The sequence below is a fragment of the Peromyscus maniculatus genome, chromosome 3, assembly GCF_049852395.1.
Source record: "Peromyscus maniculatus bairdii isolate BWxNUB_F1_BW_parent chromosome 3, HU_Pman_BW_mat_3.1, whole genome shotgun sequence".
NCBI lineage: Eukaryota > Metazoa > Chordata > Mammalia > Rodentia > Cricetidae > Peromyscus > Peromyscus maniculatus.
Window position 1 is genome coordinate 152,016,855 of NC_134854.1, and position 18,060 is coordinate 152,034,914.

Below are 18,060 nucleotides of genomic sequence, written 5' to 3' on the forward strand. Positions count from 1 at the left end.
TATAAGAGTTCATGGCACCTCCTCACAGCAATAGAAACCCCAATTAAGAAACAAACAAAAACTTTTGCTCCATATCAGGCTGTTTTTATTCTCAAATATGTAAATCCCTCAGATTTAAAACCCAAGAAAACAAAATTCTCATAAGATGTATCCAGTTATTTCATCATAGAAAATGTACAGAGAGTAAATAATAACATGAAAATAAATCCAAGATCATTTGACATTTAAGAACTTCAAATTAAAACTGCAATTATACACAGCTATATATCTATAAGAATACCTAAAGGGGATGGAGGGATGTCTCAGGAGTTAAGAGTACTGACTGTCCTTCCAAAGGATCTGGGTTCAGTTCCCAGGACCTATAGGATGGCTCACAATCATCTGTAACTCGAGTTCCAGAAGATACAGTGCCCTCTTCTGACCTCTTCTGGTGGCAGGCATGCATGTGGTACGTAAACATACATGCAAGGAACCAACTAATACATATAAAAGAAATAAATCTAAAAATTAAGATTTTCAAAAAGATTGGTTAAAGTGATGATATTGACCATACTGAATTATGGTGCAGATGAAAAGGAACTGGTTCATTTCTACACTCCTGATGGGAATGAAAAGTGCGTTAATTTTGGAAAAACATTTAGCAGTTTCTCAGGTCCATGTACTTCATGAACTGAACATCACACTTGTAGGTGTTCATCTGAGAAATCAGATCCTGAGTTTGACAAAGACTTGCTCATGGACATTCGTAGCAGCTTTATATAAATAAAGGTGAACCCAAACTGAAACAAACCAAATGGCGTTAATAAGTACACAGATAAACAATTAGCAGTATGTACCCGTAGTGTAATGCTTAATATTTAAAAAGTAAGAAGAACTGATAAAAGACACTGATATATATATATATATATATATATATATATATATATATATATATAATATATAATAGCACCAAGTGAAAGAAACTTGGCCAAAAAACACATACTATGCAATTCCATTCACATAAACTATGTGAATCACATGTGGTGGTGCACTCCTTTAATCTTAGTACCTGGGAGTCAGAGGCAGAAGAAACTGTGAGTTGGAGGTCAGCCTGGTCTGCATAATGAGTTCCAGGCCAGCCAAAGCTACATGGTGAGACCCTGTCTTAAAAAAAAAACCAAAAAACCTATAAACTCTATGAAATGCAAGATGAAAGCAGATTAGTGTTTGTTCTAGGGAGGAGGCATTGGAAAGGGGCAGAAGTGGCAGATATGCTTATCACCTCAGCTATGGTGATATGATCACCACAGTTTACAATACTTACAAATTCAGTTTATTGTAAGTTCATTACATAGCAAAACTGCCAATGAAAAAAGTAATCCTTGTCTCATCTTCCCAAGGATGCATCTGTCATATATAAACACACAGACACATAACACACACCACACACACACACACACACACACACACACACACACACCACACACACCACACCACACACACACACACATACATACACACACACACACACACACACAGAATTGCTGGCCTAGAACAATGGAAAGCTTCCTTTGAAGTGGAAGTATCTGTGAAGTGTGTGGAGAATGGAGGCTTTGAAAATAGAACTTTCTAAGTCCGTCTTTTCCAATAGAACACTAGTTTTATACCTAGCTCATATTGCTCTAAGAACTTGTCCTGCAACTTAGTTTCCTCCATTTTGGTCGTGTATGTTTCTGAATCATAGCATAGCATGACAGGATCAAGGAGAGGTTGTCTACAAAGGATGTGTAATTTAAGGGGGAAAAAAATCTAGGTTTGCTTTGGGGCCACATATTATGTGGTTCTAACAAATACTGTTTTAAAGGATTAAAGTCACAGTACTGTTCTTTGGTAGAGAAAAGATGAAGAAATAACTTATGCAAGAACTGATCACAGCGACTGAAGAGGTAGTTCATGGCTAAGAGGACTGGCTGTTCTTCCAAAGGACCTGAGTTCAATTCTTAGGACCTACATAGCAGCTAACAACCATCTGTAAATTCCAGTTCCAAGGGATCTTATGCTCTCTTCTGTCCTCCAGGTGCATAGACACACATGTCGGCATCCCCCCATAAAGATAAAATAAAAATTAAAAAATATAAATGTGGAAATGGTGCAGTATGGAGATGGACCACAGTTACAAAGGTCAAGCTGTGATTGTGGGAATGGTGCAGTGTGGAGATGGACCACAGTTACAAAGGTCAAGCTGTGGATGTGGAAATGGTGCAGTATGGAGATGGACCACAGTTACAAAGGTCAAGCTGTGGATGTGGGAATGGTGCAGTGTGGTGATGGACCACAGTTACAAAGGTCAAGCTGTGGATGTGGGAATGGTGCAGTATGGAGATGGACCACAGTTACAAAGGTCAAGCTGTGGATGTGGGAATGGTGCAGTGTGGTGATGGACCACAGTTACAAAGGTCAAGCTGTGGATGTGGAAATGGTGCAGTATGGAGATGGACCACAGTTACAAAGGTCAAGCTGTGGCTCCTAGCAGGAACTTGTGCTGCACTGTGGCTTTCCCTCTGTTCTCTTCTTGGCCTGCTGCTTCTTAGACACACTTCCCTCCTGAGCCCTCTGCCTTCACTTCAGCAGGTTCTCTACAGTCTGTCTTCTGTGCAGGTCCATAATGTCTTGTGTACATTGAGCTATAGGAGACTGATTAGAAAGCATTTTCCAGGTCAGGCAGGAGTCATCATTTAAACAGGAAAGGGAGGAAGGATTGCAGGTTGGTTGGACAACTTGGGAAGGGCAAGGCTAATGCATATGGATAAACAATCGAACTCACGACTTTAGATACAAAGATGTCAAACAACTGGATCCCCTGTCTGTGCGTCTGGTCCTTGCCTCTGCTCAGGTGAACTGAAGTTAGTAGTTAGCTCACAGCTGTCAGGAAAATCATGTTTTACATTCAAGTACACAATATTAGCTTAAATTTCATGACAACAGTCAAAGGTCTTCTCCTGTTCTTCCAGAATCTTTAAATTCACTGCATTAACAATAGCTTTGCCCGCTTCTGACATAGGCTGAATGCAGTTAAAATGCAGTTGTCAGCAAAAACAACCCCCTCTTGAATGTACACACAGGTGCCTGATGGATGCGTCTGGGGAGGAATACCCCTGATCGTAAATCTGCAGGTGAAGAGAAAAGAAAAAAAAAAATGACATGTAGCATCTTTGTGTTAGAAATCAATCCTGACTCAAAGCTTGAAATCAGCAGTAAGGTGAAGGAAACATCAGCAAATGTCTGAAGGGGCAAATAGCAAACCCCCTTGGGACTTTCATGGATTCCCCCCCTCTTCATTCTGACAAGAAGAGGACATATGTGGAATGTGACAGGGACTTCAAATCAGGTCCAGCCAGGGACAGAACACTCACAATGGGCACCCAGAGGAGTAATGGACTTACAAGTGAGGACGCAAAGGAGAACCATTCTCCCACAACCATGGGTCATTTTGTTTCTTCCGACGCAGTCCCATCCAGAATGGGGAGGTGGAATGGGAAGTGGTTTGTGAGATGAAGTTCTGTGGAAAGACACCACTCTGACTTTAGATTCATCAAACTAAATATCAAAATGATCTTCAACATCCCTTGGTGATTTAATGACAATTTACAGAAGCCTACTGAGATACAGACACACCCTGTATGCCCAAGGCCAAGCATACAAACAGACTGAAAAACAGCTGTTTCTCCTCTCAGACAAGTGTTCCTCCCTGTGGTGATTTGAATGAAAATGACCCCCATAGAGAGTGGAGGGAGGTGTGGCTTTGTTGGAGTAGGTGTGGCTCTGTTGGAAGTAGTGTGTCACAGGGGTTGGATGGGCTTTGAGGTTTCAGAAACTCAAGTATCACTCTCTTTCTGCTGCCGGTGGATCCATATGTAGAACTCTCAGGTCCTCTCCAGCATCATAGATGCCTATGTACCACCACGCTTCCTGCATGCTGATAGTGAACTAACCCTCTGAAATGTAAGCCAGCGCAAATTAAATACTTGTCTTTATAAGAGGTGCCATGGTCATGACATCTATTAACAGCAATAAAACTCTAAGACACTCCTCCAGAGACCTAAGCCTGGTTCATTTTTTTTTTTTTTTTACTAACCCATAATCTATTCCATCATCACCCCAAATGACTCACCAGATCATCTATGCTATTAATTTGTAGCAACTGAGCATCCAAAGACAGGCAGATTTCTTGGCTCTTTGCCCAATAAGACTGCTCAGAAGAGAACAGATAACAGTTTTCTTTATGCCATAACCAGTCTTGTGGACACGGACCTAGGAAGTGTTAATAGAACAGATGAGTTCTGAGTAAAAGCATTTCTTCAGTTCTTCCTTAGAATGATACTCAGAATCTGCAAATAGAATGACCAGAGTCTTTATTTCCTTTTTAATACATCATTATCATTTTTTGCATTTTATTTTTATTTTCTGTGTGTGGGTATTTTGCTTGCTGGTGTATATGTGCACCAGATGCATGTGATGCTCTCAGAGGCCAGAAGAGGGCATCAGATCCACTGGAACTGGGGTTGCAAACAGTGATGAGCTGCTATGTGGGTGCAGAGAACCCAACCTAGGTCCCCTGGAAGAGGAGCCAATGCTCTTAACCACTGAGCCATCTTCCTAACCCTTATTTCCCTTTATACACTTTTTTCTTTTGTTAAAAATATATTCTTTCTTACAATATATTTTGATTATGGTTTCCCCTCCTCTAACTTCTCCCAGTTCTTCTCCCTGTCTTTTATGTTTATAAAGGAAGAAGAGAGTGTTTTTAAAAGAAGAAGGGCTAAAGCATTCTAATTTTAGTAAACTGAGTTGACTTTCCACTTAGCATTTCATTTCCCTTCTTAGGAGACATAAGTTGGTATGCAAGTTTAGAATTTGAATTTTAAAAGTTTTGTTTGAAATTACAAAAATGAGAGTTAAAGAAATGGATGTGTATTGGCTGTTCTGTTATTACAAAGCTAGACATGCATTTAAAAAACTTCATTTCTCTGAATAACAGAGTTAGTTGTGGCTACTCTCCCTCCTTCTTTTATCCCTGTGTTGTCCAGTACAGTTGCCAATGTGGTTTCTGAAATGAGGTGAGTTTGCAGTCACCCATGTTTGCACTTAAAGCATACATGTGATTTTTAGTGCTTCATCAGAATCATGCAGCCTAGCCCATTGAGAACCTTATAGGTTCATGTCAAATTAATATTTCAGAGGTTTTAGTTAAGTAAAGTATGTTACTACAATTAATTCCATCTGCTTCTTTTTCTTTCTTTAAACATGTTCATGGTGGAAAATTACTCTTGTATAGTAGCTCACATTCTTTTGGACAAGTTTGATTTAGGTAGAATGTTTCATTGATATAAAATGAGTATTCCCAGTTTCAGTGAGATTTCAGTAAATAAGATGTTCTCAGCAACAAATTTGCTGGGGCATCCAGAAAATTCCCCTCTGGGAGAAGGAAATAGGCAAAGGTATCAATATCTACATGTTGACAACTCCCAGATCGCCAGCATGGTCACCAAGTGCATAGTGATGGTGACACACAAGGAACTGCCTTTTGCTCTAATGTGTGGCCAACATGGGGGAAAAGTCATTAAGAAGAGTTAGATCATAATTTCAATTTTCACTGTGGCACAAACCCACCTGATAATTTTATACAAGCAAGCTTTACCAGAAAGGCAAATGTAGACCTGGTATAGTGGTTCCTGTCTGCAACCCCAGCACAAAGGAGACTAAGGCAAGAGGAATTCCTTGAGTTCAAGGCCAATTTTGTCTCAATAATGAGTCCCAGGCCAACCTGGGCTACAGAGTGAGAAGCTATCTAAAACAAAAGAAACAACATAGGACTATAGAACAACAAATATATATACATAGAGGATAGAGTGTGGTGGTATTGTGTTCCCCAAAATATTGTGTACCCTAATAAACTTATCTGGGGTCAGAGAACAGAACAGCCACTAGATATAGAGGCCAGAAAATGGTGGTGCACACGCCTTTAATCCTATCACTTGGGAGGCAGAGATTCATCCGGATCTCTGTGAGTTCAAGGCCACACTAGATATATAGCCAGGCATGGTGACTCGCGCCTTTAATCCCAAGAAGTGAGACTTTAATCCCAGGAAGTGAGGGCAGAAAGGTATGTAAGGCATGAAAACCAGGAACTAGGCTGGTTAATCTTTTAGACTTTTGAGCAGCAGTTCAGCTGAGATCCATTTGGATGAGGACATAGAGGCTTCCAGTCTAAGGAAACAGAATCAGCTGAGGAATTGGCAAGGTGAGGTAGCTGTGGCTTGTTCTGCTTCTCTGATCTTCCAGCTTTAACCCCAATACCTGGCTCCAGTTTGTTTTTATTAATAAGACCCTTTAAGATGCTACATCAGAGTAGGAAGTTTCCAGAAAAATGAAAGCAGAAAGTAAAGTAGAAAGGGCATGCATAAGTTTAAAACAGAGTGTACAACTTCCTTCATAATTTGTCTATCCCCATCACAGTATATAAATATAAACAAATCAGGTTGTTGTGGAATAGAGAAATGGTCTAGACAGCTTGTCTCTATTATAACAAAGTGAGAAAGACATGTCTCTCTATGTGATATTAAAATCAACTACATTTCTTTGTATGTGTGTGTGATATGTGTGTAATATCATATAGCATATAGTATCTACTATTACATACAAAGTTTAATGAACACAGATATTATTTACCAAGTGTACAAACTGCCGGAAGTACTTTGAATATGTGAACTCATTTAATCCTTGTTCAACTCAGAGTTTGATTCACTAATGTCTTCATTTGACAGATCAAGAAATCATGAATTTGAACCTCATGCTCACTGTGTGTTTAATACCTGTGTTGGTGTACCTCGATAAGCCTTGGTTGTCAATTTGTCTGCATCTGGAAGGAACTAAAAGCCAAGCAGCTGGGGATTCCTGTGAGGGATTTTCTGAATCAGATTGTCTGAAGCGGGACTTCCCCTAAACATGGGTGAGTCCTTCCTATGGCAACACAGAGATAGGAGGAAGAAGGAAATTTTGCCCTGTGCCTGTGTGCATTCACTCTGCAGGCAACTTCATTGATCACAGGGCTACATTCATTCCTTGGTATTATAACCAGCTTCTTCTAGCTTCAAAAATAGACTGAAGATCAGCAGCTCTTCATAGATACTCCAGGACTTCAGTGCCAAACAGCGAAGTCTTAGACATCCAGCCTCACAGACTAAACAGCTGCTAAATTTTCCACCCATCCAGTGAGAGATAACCATTGTTCCATTCCCCAGATACATTATGCAAACAAATCTAATAAATCCCTTTTTAATACATACTCACCCTGTTGGCTCTGTTGCTCTTGAGAACCTAATACAGGCACAGTAGCACATGCCCGCTCAAACTCCCCTGAGGATGAACTAATTGAGGAAGTATTCTGCTGTGGGCTCAGGGTTTGGGGGCCTACATGGAACTTGCCATTTATATAAATCTATTTGCATAGCTAAAGACGAATAACAAGCACCAATTCTGATGCTAAATGCAAAGATCTATCTTTTTGAAGACCCTGAATCTCCTTAGCTTCCAAGGAAATCATCCTACTGATCTGCTGAGGACCACAGAACTGTAGTAAGACAGAAAGAATCTGCCTCAAATTTGGAAAAAAAAACCCTAGTATAAATTTTCCCACTTGGGATTTCAGTATTACGATATTTTCGTGAGGCTCTCCCTAGGGCAACATGAGTAAAGCAGACATTCACCTGAGATCTCTACTACTTGGCCATATCTAACACTTCAAGGAATGGAACAAAGGACCTAATTATATATGCCAGAAAAGGACAAGTGAATTCTGTGTCTGATCCATTGTTCACGTCTGGCATCTCTAAGAGCAAGTTCTTCATGGTCCTAACACAGATCGAATTCCACACAATTTACAGCTAATAAATGCAAAAATGCTTTACTGCTGTGTCTGTGAAATAAACCATTGGCTGGAATTTTAGCTGTTTACATCTGTAAACACTCCCATTCTTGATAATTAAGCCTCCGTCCCTTAAACCTGGTTTGAAGTGTTGCATCCCTTACTTTATTGAAAGGTCCTTCCCTAGAAAGATTAAATACATATTTGACAGTAGTCAAAGGTCAGTTTGTCTAAAAAATTCTGATTATTTTTGCAAAGCTAAATTACCCCTTTTATACTGAAATAATTTATTTGTTTGTTTGTTTGATCTCTCATGTAGCTCTGGCTGGAACTTGTTGTATAGACAAGTTTGGTCTTGAACTCAGAGATCTCCTTGCCTCTGTCTCCCCAGTGTTAGGACTAAAGGCATGCCCCACCATGTTGGGCCTGAAAAGACTTATAAACTGCGTAACTAAAAGAATTAAAAGCTGAGTAACTTTACATCAAACCACTCATTAACATTGTTGTTGATCTCTATCCTGCTCTCAATAATTTTGTCTATACAATGAAGGGATGACTATCTATATATTATTATATAATCTTTATTTAACAAAACTGCACAATTGAACAGTCAGCCACAGAAGCAAAAAGTTGGAGAGACATGCTTTTGAATGGCACTTAATTGCTAATCCTGAGAAAAGCACCCTCTTTCGAGCACTTCCCAAGAAAGGACATTTGATTCTGTCACACCTAACTCTGTAGTCAGAAGCACATACCTCACTTGATTACACAGTGCAGAAAAACTCAACAATGCAGAAAGCTCTGTCCTAGCACAAAAGTTGACAGCACAATCTGTTCTTGGTCTGCCCCTACATAGATTCTGAATCCCTTTAGACAGAGGAAATCATCTCAATTCTTATATAAACTCATTTTCTAGACCTCTTATTTTTCTCAACTTTAAGGACCGACCTAAACCTTCCCAGTCAAGTGGCCTCCACTCTGTACTTAGACAGATGTAGTGCCCATGTAAGAAACAGTGTCCCAGAATGAAGCAAACACAGGAGGTGAGGTAAAGAATGGCAGTGACAGGAAGACTCTCAAGGAAAGGGAAGCCAGTGACCAAGATGCATTTGGATGGGAATAATAACTTGTCTGTGGCAGAGGCTATGATGAGCCAGGATGGCACTTCCACACAAACCTCAAAGCTAGAACTGAAAAGAAGGAAGAAAATATGAAGCCTACGAGAAGGAGAGCTCCATCAAATGAGATGTTCACAAAACTTAACACAGGCTAGAGTAAAACGGCACTGACAGAGCTTGTGCAGAACACTCTGAAGGCATGGCGTCCATGTGATGTGGTGGTTTTGTAAAACCTTTGAAAGACTGAACAGAAGAACGCCCATCACCACCCCCCTTCCCCTGTACCTGTAAAGTTTTCAGCTCTCTGCAGGGCTTGTTGGAGGTCCAGGTTCTGTTGCAGAAGCCCCTCCTGCTCTTTGGATTTCTCCTTCAGCTCCCAGGTGAGGGTGTCTATCATTTCCTTGAGTTTCTTCTGTGAAGCATTTGCTGCCTGCTGCTGGGCTAAGATCTGTCCCTCCAGGATATGTTCCTGATGAGTAAGGTTTGCTTGGTATTGCTTGAGGAGGTTGGATACCTGGAGAACTAACCATAGAGAGTTTAAACTCACCCTCCCTTCTCTAGTATAATTGCTGCCAATGGATGCCCAGGGCATTCACAGACTCAAATAATCTATCTTGACAACAGATGAGTGTTGACAAAAATCTTTTACGAATTTGAACAATAATGGAGGAAGAAATGTCCTTGAAAGACTGCTGTAGCACAGGGATCAGAGGAAAACCCACAGTCAGCATGTACTAGACGTTTTTAATCTGAGTGGCTTAGGGAAAAAGACACTCACACATTCTCTTGATGGTTTCTTTCAGACATTTTCTTTATTCTTCTTTTACATTCTCTATTCTTTATTTTCCTGTTGATTTCCTTCTCTCATTATTGATGTTTTCCTTCTAACTCCATCTTTATTCTTGATGTTTCCCTTCTAGTTCCTTCTAACTCTCATTCTTGTTATTTTCCATCTAACTCATTTTAATTCTCTCAATCTTTTTTTTTTCTTCTAATTCTCATTCTTGATGGTTTCCTTGTAGCCCATTTTTAACTCCATCTTTATTCTTTTTCTTACAGCTTATACACCTCAACAAAATCTTTCAGGTAATATGAAAATTACAGTGTGGTTACATTCTGTTCTTCAAGTGAATGATTATAATGAATATAAAACAAACAGTGAAAAAACATGTTTTCCATTTCCCTTACATGATTAAACATTTTATGTATTATAGGTGAAAAACAAATTATCCCAAGAATCCACATACACAAGCAACTTGTTATAGATTAACTATGTGGGCAAGCAAGGTATTTTTCTCAGTCAGGTCTTTTACTGGCAGGCTACATTTTGCAGTTATAAAGAAAGGGCCAATTACTTTATTACTTATCCTGAAAGGTAATCTTATAAGGAATCTTAAAGGAATCACAAACATAAACTTTTATATATGAAAAAGAATCAGTCACCTCCACTTTAAATCTTTAGGATGCATATCTACTCAGCAATAGTTTCTTATATCAGGAGACTGAGGGCAACAATGGTCACAAGAAATAAATCATCACCTTTGATCACCAACCAAATCCAGCAAGGAAAGTGTGTCAGCTAGCAACAATTGGGCTGCTTTGTATTTTTTACCCTAAACTAATGAACCTATAACTCAGCTATGTGTCCTCGTGAATTTTAGATTGTTTCCTGGGGTTTTTCATCTCAAAGCTATTATCAAAACATCTGATCTAACCTGAAATTATTTTAAGGCTTTTTTTTTCAGCTAACGATGCACACCGAAACTTGTCACTGCATTGTTCAGTATTAAGAGAATTAGAGCCAGACTGTCATCTGGGGACGCTATTGTTTTCCTTAATCACTAACCTGAACTGTAATCTGTGCAGCTCCTTAGGTGAAACACATCGGCCCTAGCTATGTGACATTTCCTTGTGTTTATTTTTCTTAATCAAAGCTCTGTATGAACTAACATCATTGTTATCAAATAGACAGTACAGCTTAGGAAGAAGTCATCTTCATAATAATCCACAGGTAAAAACGCCCAGTAGAATGGGATGTTGCCACGAGACAGGCACATGGCATTACAGGCAGTGGGGATCTCCCCACACTCATTCATACCATGCCAGATACCAGAGAAAGATGGCAGGGGTAAACATGCCAAGGCACAGCAGAAGCAAAAGGCACTCTGGGGTCTGTGGTCTCAGGGCCTTGCCTATCGAGATTCACCCATCAGGAATTTCCCTCCTGGTGGGCTGACATGCCGAAGTCAGTTGTCACCTACTGTCCCTCTGACATGGCCACTGGCATGACACTAGGCAAAGGTCAGTTTGTCTAAAAATTTCTGATTATTTTTGCAAAGCTAAATTACCCCGTTTATACTGAAACAATTTGTTTAATCTCTCATGTAGCTCTGGCTGGAACTTGTTCTGTCGACAAGGCTGGTCTTGAACTCAGAGATCTGCTTGCCTGTCTCCCCAGTGTTAGGACTAAAGGCATGCCCCACCATGCTTGTCTGGAAACAACATAAACTGAGTAGCTTTACATCAAACCACTCATTAACATTGTTGTTGATCTCTATCCTGCTCTCAATAATTTTGTCTATACAATGAAGGGATGACGATCTATATATTATTATATAATCTTTATTTAACAAAACTGCACAATTGAGCTGTCAGCCACAGAAGCAAAAAGTTGGAGAGACATGCTTTTGAATGGCACTTAATTGCTAATCCTGAGAAAAGCACCCTCTTTCGAGCACTTCCCAAGAAAGGACATTTGATTCTGTCACACCTAACTCTGTAGTCAGAAGCACATACATCACTTGATTACACAATGCAGAAAAACTCAACAATGCAGAAAGCTTCTGTCCTAGCACAAAAGCTGACAGCACAATCTGTTCTTTGTCTGCCCCTACATAGATTCTGAATCCCTTTAGACAGAGGAAATTATCTCAATTCTTATATAAACTCATTTTCTAGACCTCTTATTTTTCTCAACTTTAAGGACCTACCTAAACCTTCCCAGTCAAGTGGCCTCCACTCTGTACTTAGACAGATGTAGTGCCCATGTAAGAAACAGTGTCCCAGAATGAAGCAAACACAGGAGGTGAGGTAAAGAATGGCAGTGACAGGAAGACTCTCAAGGAAAGGGAAGCCAGTGACCAAGATGCAATTGGAGGGGAATAATAACTTGTCTGTGGCAGAGGCTATGATGAGCCAGGATGGCACTTCCACACCAACCTCAAGGCTAGAATTGAAAAGAGAAAAAGGGACAAAATGTTAAGCCCACGAGAAGGAGAGCTCCATCAAATGAGATGTTCACAAAACTTAACATAGGCTGGAGTAAAAATGGCACCGACAGAGCTTGTGCAGAACACTCTGAAGGCATGGCGTCCATGTGATGTGGTGGTTTTGTAAAACCTTTTAAAGACTGAACAGAAGAACACCCATCACCACCCCCCTTCCCCTGTACCTGTAAAGTTTTCAGCTCTCTGCAGGGCTTGTTGGAGGTCCAGGTTCTGTTGCAGAAGCCCCTCCTGCTCTTTGGATTTCTCCTTCAGCTCCCAGGTGAGGGTGTCTATCATTTCCTTGAGTTTCTTCTGTGAAGTGTTTGCTGCCTGCTGCTGGGCTAAGATCTGTCCCTCCAGGATATGTTCCTGATGAGTAAGGTTTGCTTGGTATTGCTTGAGGAGGTTGGATACCTGGAGAACTAACCATAGAGAATTAAGGCTCAGCCTCTCTTCTCCAGTACAATTGCTGCCACTGGATGCCCAGGGCACTAAAACACAGACTCAATCAATCTTGACAACAGGTGAGTGTTGACAAAAATCTTTTATGAATTTGAACAATAATGGAGGAAGAAATGTCGCAAATTTACTCAAAATTTATGGGTTTAGAAGTTATTCAATTGTATCTTTGCAATTGCAATTCTGTTGTAATTTTTATTAGTAATCATGCAGATGTTTCTGAATAAAAAATTCCACAGCTTTATTTTTGTTGAGATTTATACACAAATTAAAAGTAATTTCAGGGGTAGTAATATAGCCCAGTGGCAAAGGGGAGACAGGTGGGGATACAAGTCAACGGCAGAGGACTTGGTCGGCATGTACGAGCCCCTGGGGATGGGGATGGGCTCTGAGGTTCCACCTCAGTTGAGGAACTAGTGGCAATTAATGGCTGCTGCAATGGGAGAGTCAGTTTTCTTCATGGATGTGGCTCCCGTGAGGCCACCTACCAGCAGATGGCCCTATACCCATGCACATGCAGGCAGCATTAAGTGGTCTAAAAATTAAAAGCAGAGCACGTGAAGTTCAGAGGAAAGGGGGGATGGTGGGAGGAAAATGGGGATAGATTTGATCAAAATGCATTATATACATGAGTATGAAATTCTCAAACAGTAAGAAAGTAAAATAAAAATTTTTAAAGTAATGACAAGGTAAGAAATAATATAATGGAATAAATATAGTATTGGTAATCTATAGTAGTCACCTCTCCCCTAGACGCTGATTCATAGGAGGAATTGCCATTAGCAATTTCTTCTGCTTAATTCCTCTTTAGCTCCTCCCACTCTGTCTACACCGCCAGACTTCCTAATTTTATTTAGGAGCTCTGACATTTGCCTTCATTTTCAAGGCAACCGCCCACGAAATATTTGTAAATTTTTGTATGGTGTCATCGAGAGTAAATTTTATTTTAGCCAAAGAACAGTTTGGGAGGATGGAGAAGAAACAAATGTGTAATCGAGCAGAAATGAACGCTGTGCTAGGAACTCGACCCAGCTCTAGCGCACCTTGCTGCCGACCCTTTGCTTCAAGGCCTAGTCTGAGGCTGCTAGATGGTGACGGGCACCCCAGAAAGGTTCTTCTGACTGCTGCCATCGAGTGAGATCTCCTGCCCCATCATTACGAAAGGCCTCAAGTGCCCACAGACAATTAAAAACAGGTTACACAGAGTTAGACATGTAGGAAGCAAGTGGTGTTTCTGAGGACTTCAATCTTGGACTGTGGCTGGAAGAATAACCCGGGCCTGAATCCTGCTTGTGCAGCCTGATGCCAGGAAAATATTATCTTTCCTTCTTGGCCACTCTGCTCTTTTTTCTCACATCTTCTTTTTCCCTCTCAGTATCTCCACTTTCCTAAGTGTTATAAACTCAAAGTACATTTTGCTGTCCCTGTTTTACTTATTTTAGAGGGACAATTATGATTCCTGGCATTTAATCAGATCTATCAAAACAAAACTAAATGGGACCTCTTTTCCTCTTGGGTTATATATTTATTATGTATTAGAAACTTCAAGTTATTATCAAATTATTCTAGGTTGTAATTAGGTCCCTCCATGAAATTATGAAGCAGAACAAAAATACTCCACTGTGAATAAGCTCCATTCCATGCCCATCTCTAGTGGGCAGATGAACAGAATATATCCATTAATTGCTTGGCTTATTCTCAAAGTATTTAGCCTAAAAGGAATCAAATCCAGGCTGATCTGTAGTTGTTACAAGTTGTGCTCATAACCCTCATTGCCCCCCTCCAGTTCCCTATGTCAACACTTACATTGCATCCGTTGTATAATAAGGGTCACTGATAACCCTAGGCAAAGGATGACCAGAGTCATCGCAGCAGGGCACCACCATGGGGAGGAGAGAAAATGCAAACCTGCAGGGAAGGAGAATCCGAAAAATTGGAAAAGCCAAAGGCAGGTCATCAAGCCGAGCTCAGGGCTCTGGATCCTGCCTGAGCTCTGTGCTGTGCACCCCTCAGCCCCCTCCCCAACCCCACTGGCTCTGCATGTGTGCAGACAGACAATGGATGGTTATAAAACTGAAGTAAGTTACTCATGGACTCACATGGGAAAAAAAAAATAACAGCTGGGATTCAGTAAGGTATCAGACACTTACTGAACGTTTACTTCCTCTATTCTATGCACAATGCCCTTTAAGAAACTCTCAATGCAGCCTAACTTCATCTATGGTGCAGAAAGTCTGATGTTTACATACACATGTACACAAGTATTCATAAGTAACATTATGCAAACAACTGTCAGATGTCAAATAAAATATTTTAATCAGTCACCTGAGATTTTCTCAAGAAATTCTATGCCTGATCTCACACCATTCAATTTTTATTATACTAAAATTACTTCTTGTAACTGGAGTTGTTAACCAAAGGAAACTAGGAATGAGACCTTGATATGCACTTGGCTTATAATAATAGCCTGACTTGCACTTATGTTGCATTTATGTTAATTGTGGTAACCCCAGTACTGTAAATAGAAAAATAAAGCCTAGCACTCAGAGTATAGCAGGGGGTCATTGGATGTTTCCTCTATGAAGTATAGAGTTAGCTGAAAACTTTTACTCCAGTTGGGATTGAAATAATTATGGTGGTGATACGAAGTAAACTCAGGCATCTAGGCCTATTATTCCCAGATAAGAAGTCGCCTTGTTTATGAAAACAAGTTATGCAGCTCTGACATGAGAATGTACAGTTATATGGCCACATATTAAATAACCACAAGCATTACAGACTCAAGAGGAAAATATTACACACAATGTATTTAGTTTCTTCCTCTTGTAAGATAAACAGAACACTGACATTATTCTCCTCCTCTCCATGTAAAGAAGAAACTGAAAGCTTCAGTCACTAGCTTGAGAGAACACATCTAATAAACTTAAAAAGGTAGGTCTTTGGGTTTTATTTTGTTCATGCTTAAAACGATGCTCATTTTTAGTCCACACTGCCTTGGAACTCACTAAGTAGCTCAGGATGGTCTCAGACAGATGAGCCCTCTTGCCTCAGGCTCCCTAGTGCTGGGATATCAGGCATGCAGTACCACATCTGGTTCCAAGCACAGGCCTCTATTCCAATACTGATAAGCCACAATGCTTAGAGTATTACATTACTAAGCTTTCAGTGTGAATGTGGTAAGGGTTCAAGTTAATCAGCTGCTGGATATATTCACAGAGTTCTCATGTGTTAATAATCTGTTAGACTCTACAGATAATTTTTTTGAAGATAGAAATTGTGACAGCTCGTTCTCTGACTAAATGATTTCTGTCTCTGCACTTGTGGTGAGCTGGCAGACAACAGAAAAGCTAATATCTTTTACTGATGGTGACCTAATCCTGGCACCTGGCATCATGTATCTGTGTGTAATAACACATTTCTCTTTACACTCCAATATTCATTCCACATTTTATGCCCACAACTCGAATAAAATACCAATCCCATGAACCACCCATGTGAAAAGAACACACGTGTTCCTATTGTCTACGATATACCTTCATCCCATCTCGGTGGTAAGAATTCTCGGTGGTCTAGTTCTCACCTGACTTATGGCATTTAGTCAGAAAGCAACCTTTAGTCAATCAATAAAGGAACAAACAAGCAAAATATTTTTTTCACTGAATTCTGTGCCTAATTTATACAGTTCGCAGTAGGTCACTAATTTAATCAGGAATTTTAAAAATGAATCATATTTATGTCAGAAGTCAGGCAAACATTATCACACAAACAATGAATGAATGGTTGAACAAATTAATGGTTGGCATTAGTTCCTGAATCTACTATTAAACACCAGGACGTCTTCACATCAAGCTAGATCAGCTGCTGCTGGGTCTACTACTAAACACCAACATTGTTTTCAGTCTGTGCTAGTTCAGTCACTCAGATATTAAATCACACCATACTCACCCTTATTCTATCTATGGAAAGATTCCAGTCTTGTTTACAGACACAGTCTGTCTCTCTTCCTCTTCTTAAGGTTTTATTTGCCCCTCCCCCAACAGGGCTTCTCTGTGTAGCCCTGGCTGTTCTGGAACTCGATCTGTAGACTAGGCGGGCCTGCTCCTGCCCCTCAAGTGCTGGGATTAAGGTGTGCACCACCACCACCCAGTCCCTTTTCTCTTAATTTTATAAAATAATAGGCATTTTATCTGTAGTTGTCTACAGAATTGAGATTATCAATTAAACCTAAGTGGTTCACAGTTTACTATATTGGCCAATCATAAACTATAATTTTTCAAAGCAATGATAGACAACAAAAGCTAATGTATGCTCATCCATACTGAACACACTGAATTTGCTTTAGATAACTCATAAAGCACTTCATAGTTTTGCAGTAGTACTTCAACAACACATATAAAAAATAATCACTGTGTGCTCTGAATGAATGTATTTCCTGCAGTTTTTTATGAAATAGATTCTGTATATGTGGGAATCTGTGGTATGATTTTGGCACTACTGTATATGATTCCATGAAACTAAGTGACTTCATTAATCCTTCTGATTCTGGGTTAGCTCTCTGTAGAAGGCAGATACTATCAGCACCATTCTTGAAAAGTATAAAGATTCAGAGAAGTCACTGATTTAAAGAGACAGCATGGAGAACAGCTTACAGTAAAGATGTAGTACAGGTAAGTTATTATCTTGAATCCTACCTGCTTTTCTTCCAAATAAGTGGTATTAGTCTCTTATATTTCCTGATATTTGAAGGTTTTTAATTTCTAAAGTCATTCTCCAGTACATTTAATTTACATTTCTAAACTAAGCTTGACATTCTGTCTTTGTAAGCATCCACCCATCCCTGGTACCTTTAGCCTTCTTGTGATATGACTTCTCATCAGGCTGCTCGTTCACAGGAGTCATCTTGCCATTAAAAGTCATTTCCAAACTCATGCCAGGAATGAGAAACTGAAGCAGTCAAGGAACTCAACCAACTGCCAGTGGTTGAGCTTCTGGTGCAGTTTAAATAGCTACTCTTATCTAGCAGAGGATGACTCAACCATCGCAGGAGGAAGGGGGAGACTTTGCTTCATATTGGAAAGTTGGCTAACACAAATTCTTAGGTTGTGTCTGTTGTGGGTGGGGAGAATGGTAATTCCAGCCCTGTATTATGACCTTTCACTAAGAAAAAAGGCAGCAGGGAAAAATGCACCGTCCGTGACAATCATAGGAAAGACGCCGCCGACTTATCAGATAAGGGCTTGAAACTCGAAGGAAGCGCATACCTCAAGCTAGGTTTGTAGAAAGGAATGTCACTTCATTGTCCACATTTATTTGT

The 18,060-nt window shown here is 40.0% G+C and overlaps 1 protein-coding gene across 2 annotated transcripts; it reads right to left on the reverse strand.

Annotated features, from left to right (window-relative positions):
• Window positions 1-1,384: 1,384 nt before the first annotated feature.
• Olr1 (oxidized low density lipoprotein receptor 1) lies at window positions 1,385-17,839 on the reverse strand. Of its 2 annotated transcripts, none has more exons than XM_076568055.1 (7): window positions 17,591-17,839; window positions 14,553-14,654; window positions 12,473-12,709; window positions 9,307-9,543; window positions 4,151-4,290; window positions 3,423-3,538; window positions 1,385-3,146 (listed from the first exon to the last, which is right to left on the reverse strand). In XM_076568055.1, the coding sequence occupies exons 1-7, from the start codon at window positions 17,673-17,675 to the stop codon at window positions 3,002-3,004; spliced, it is 1,062 nt and encodes a 353-aa protein (XP_076424170.1). In that variant the 5' UTR covers window positions 17,676-17,839; the 3' UTR covers window positions 1,385-3,001. The 2 variants fall into 2 exon arrangements, with proteins under 2 accessions (XP_076424170.1, XP_076424171.1); XM_076568056.1 differs by lacking the exon at window positions 17,591-17,839 and adding an exon at window positions 16,692-16,894.
• Between the last annotated feature and the right edge of the window lie 221 nt (window positions 17,840-18,060).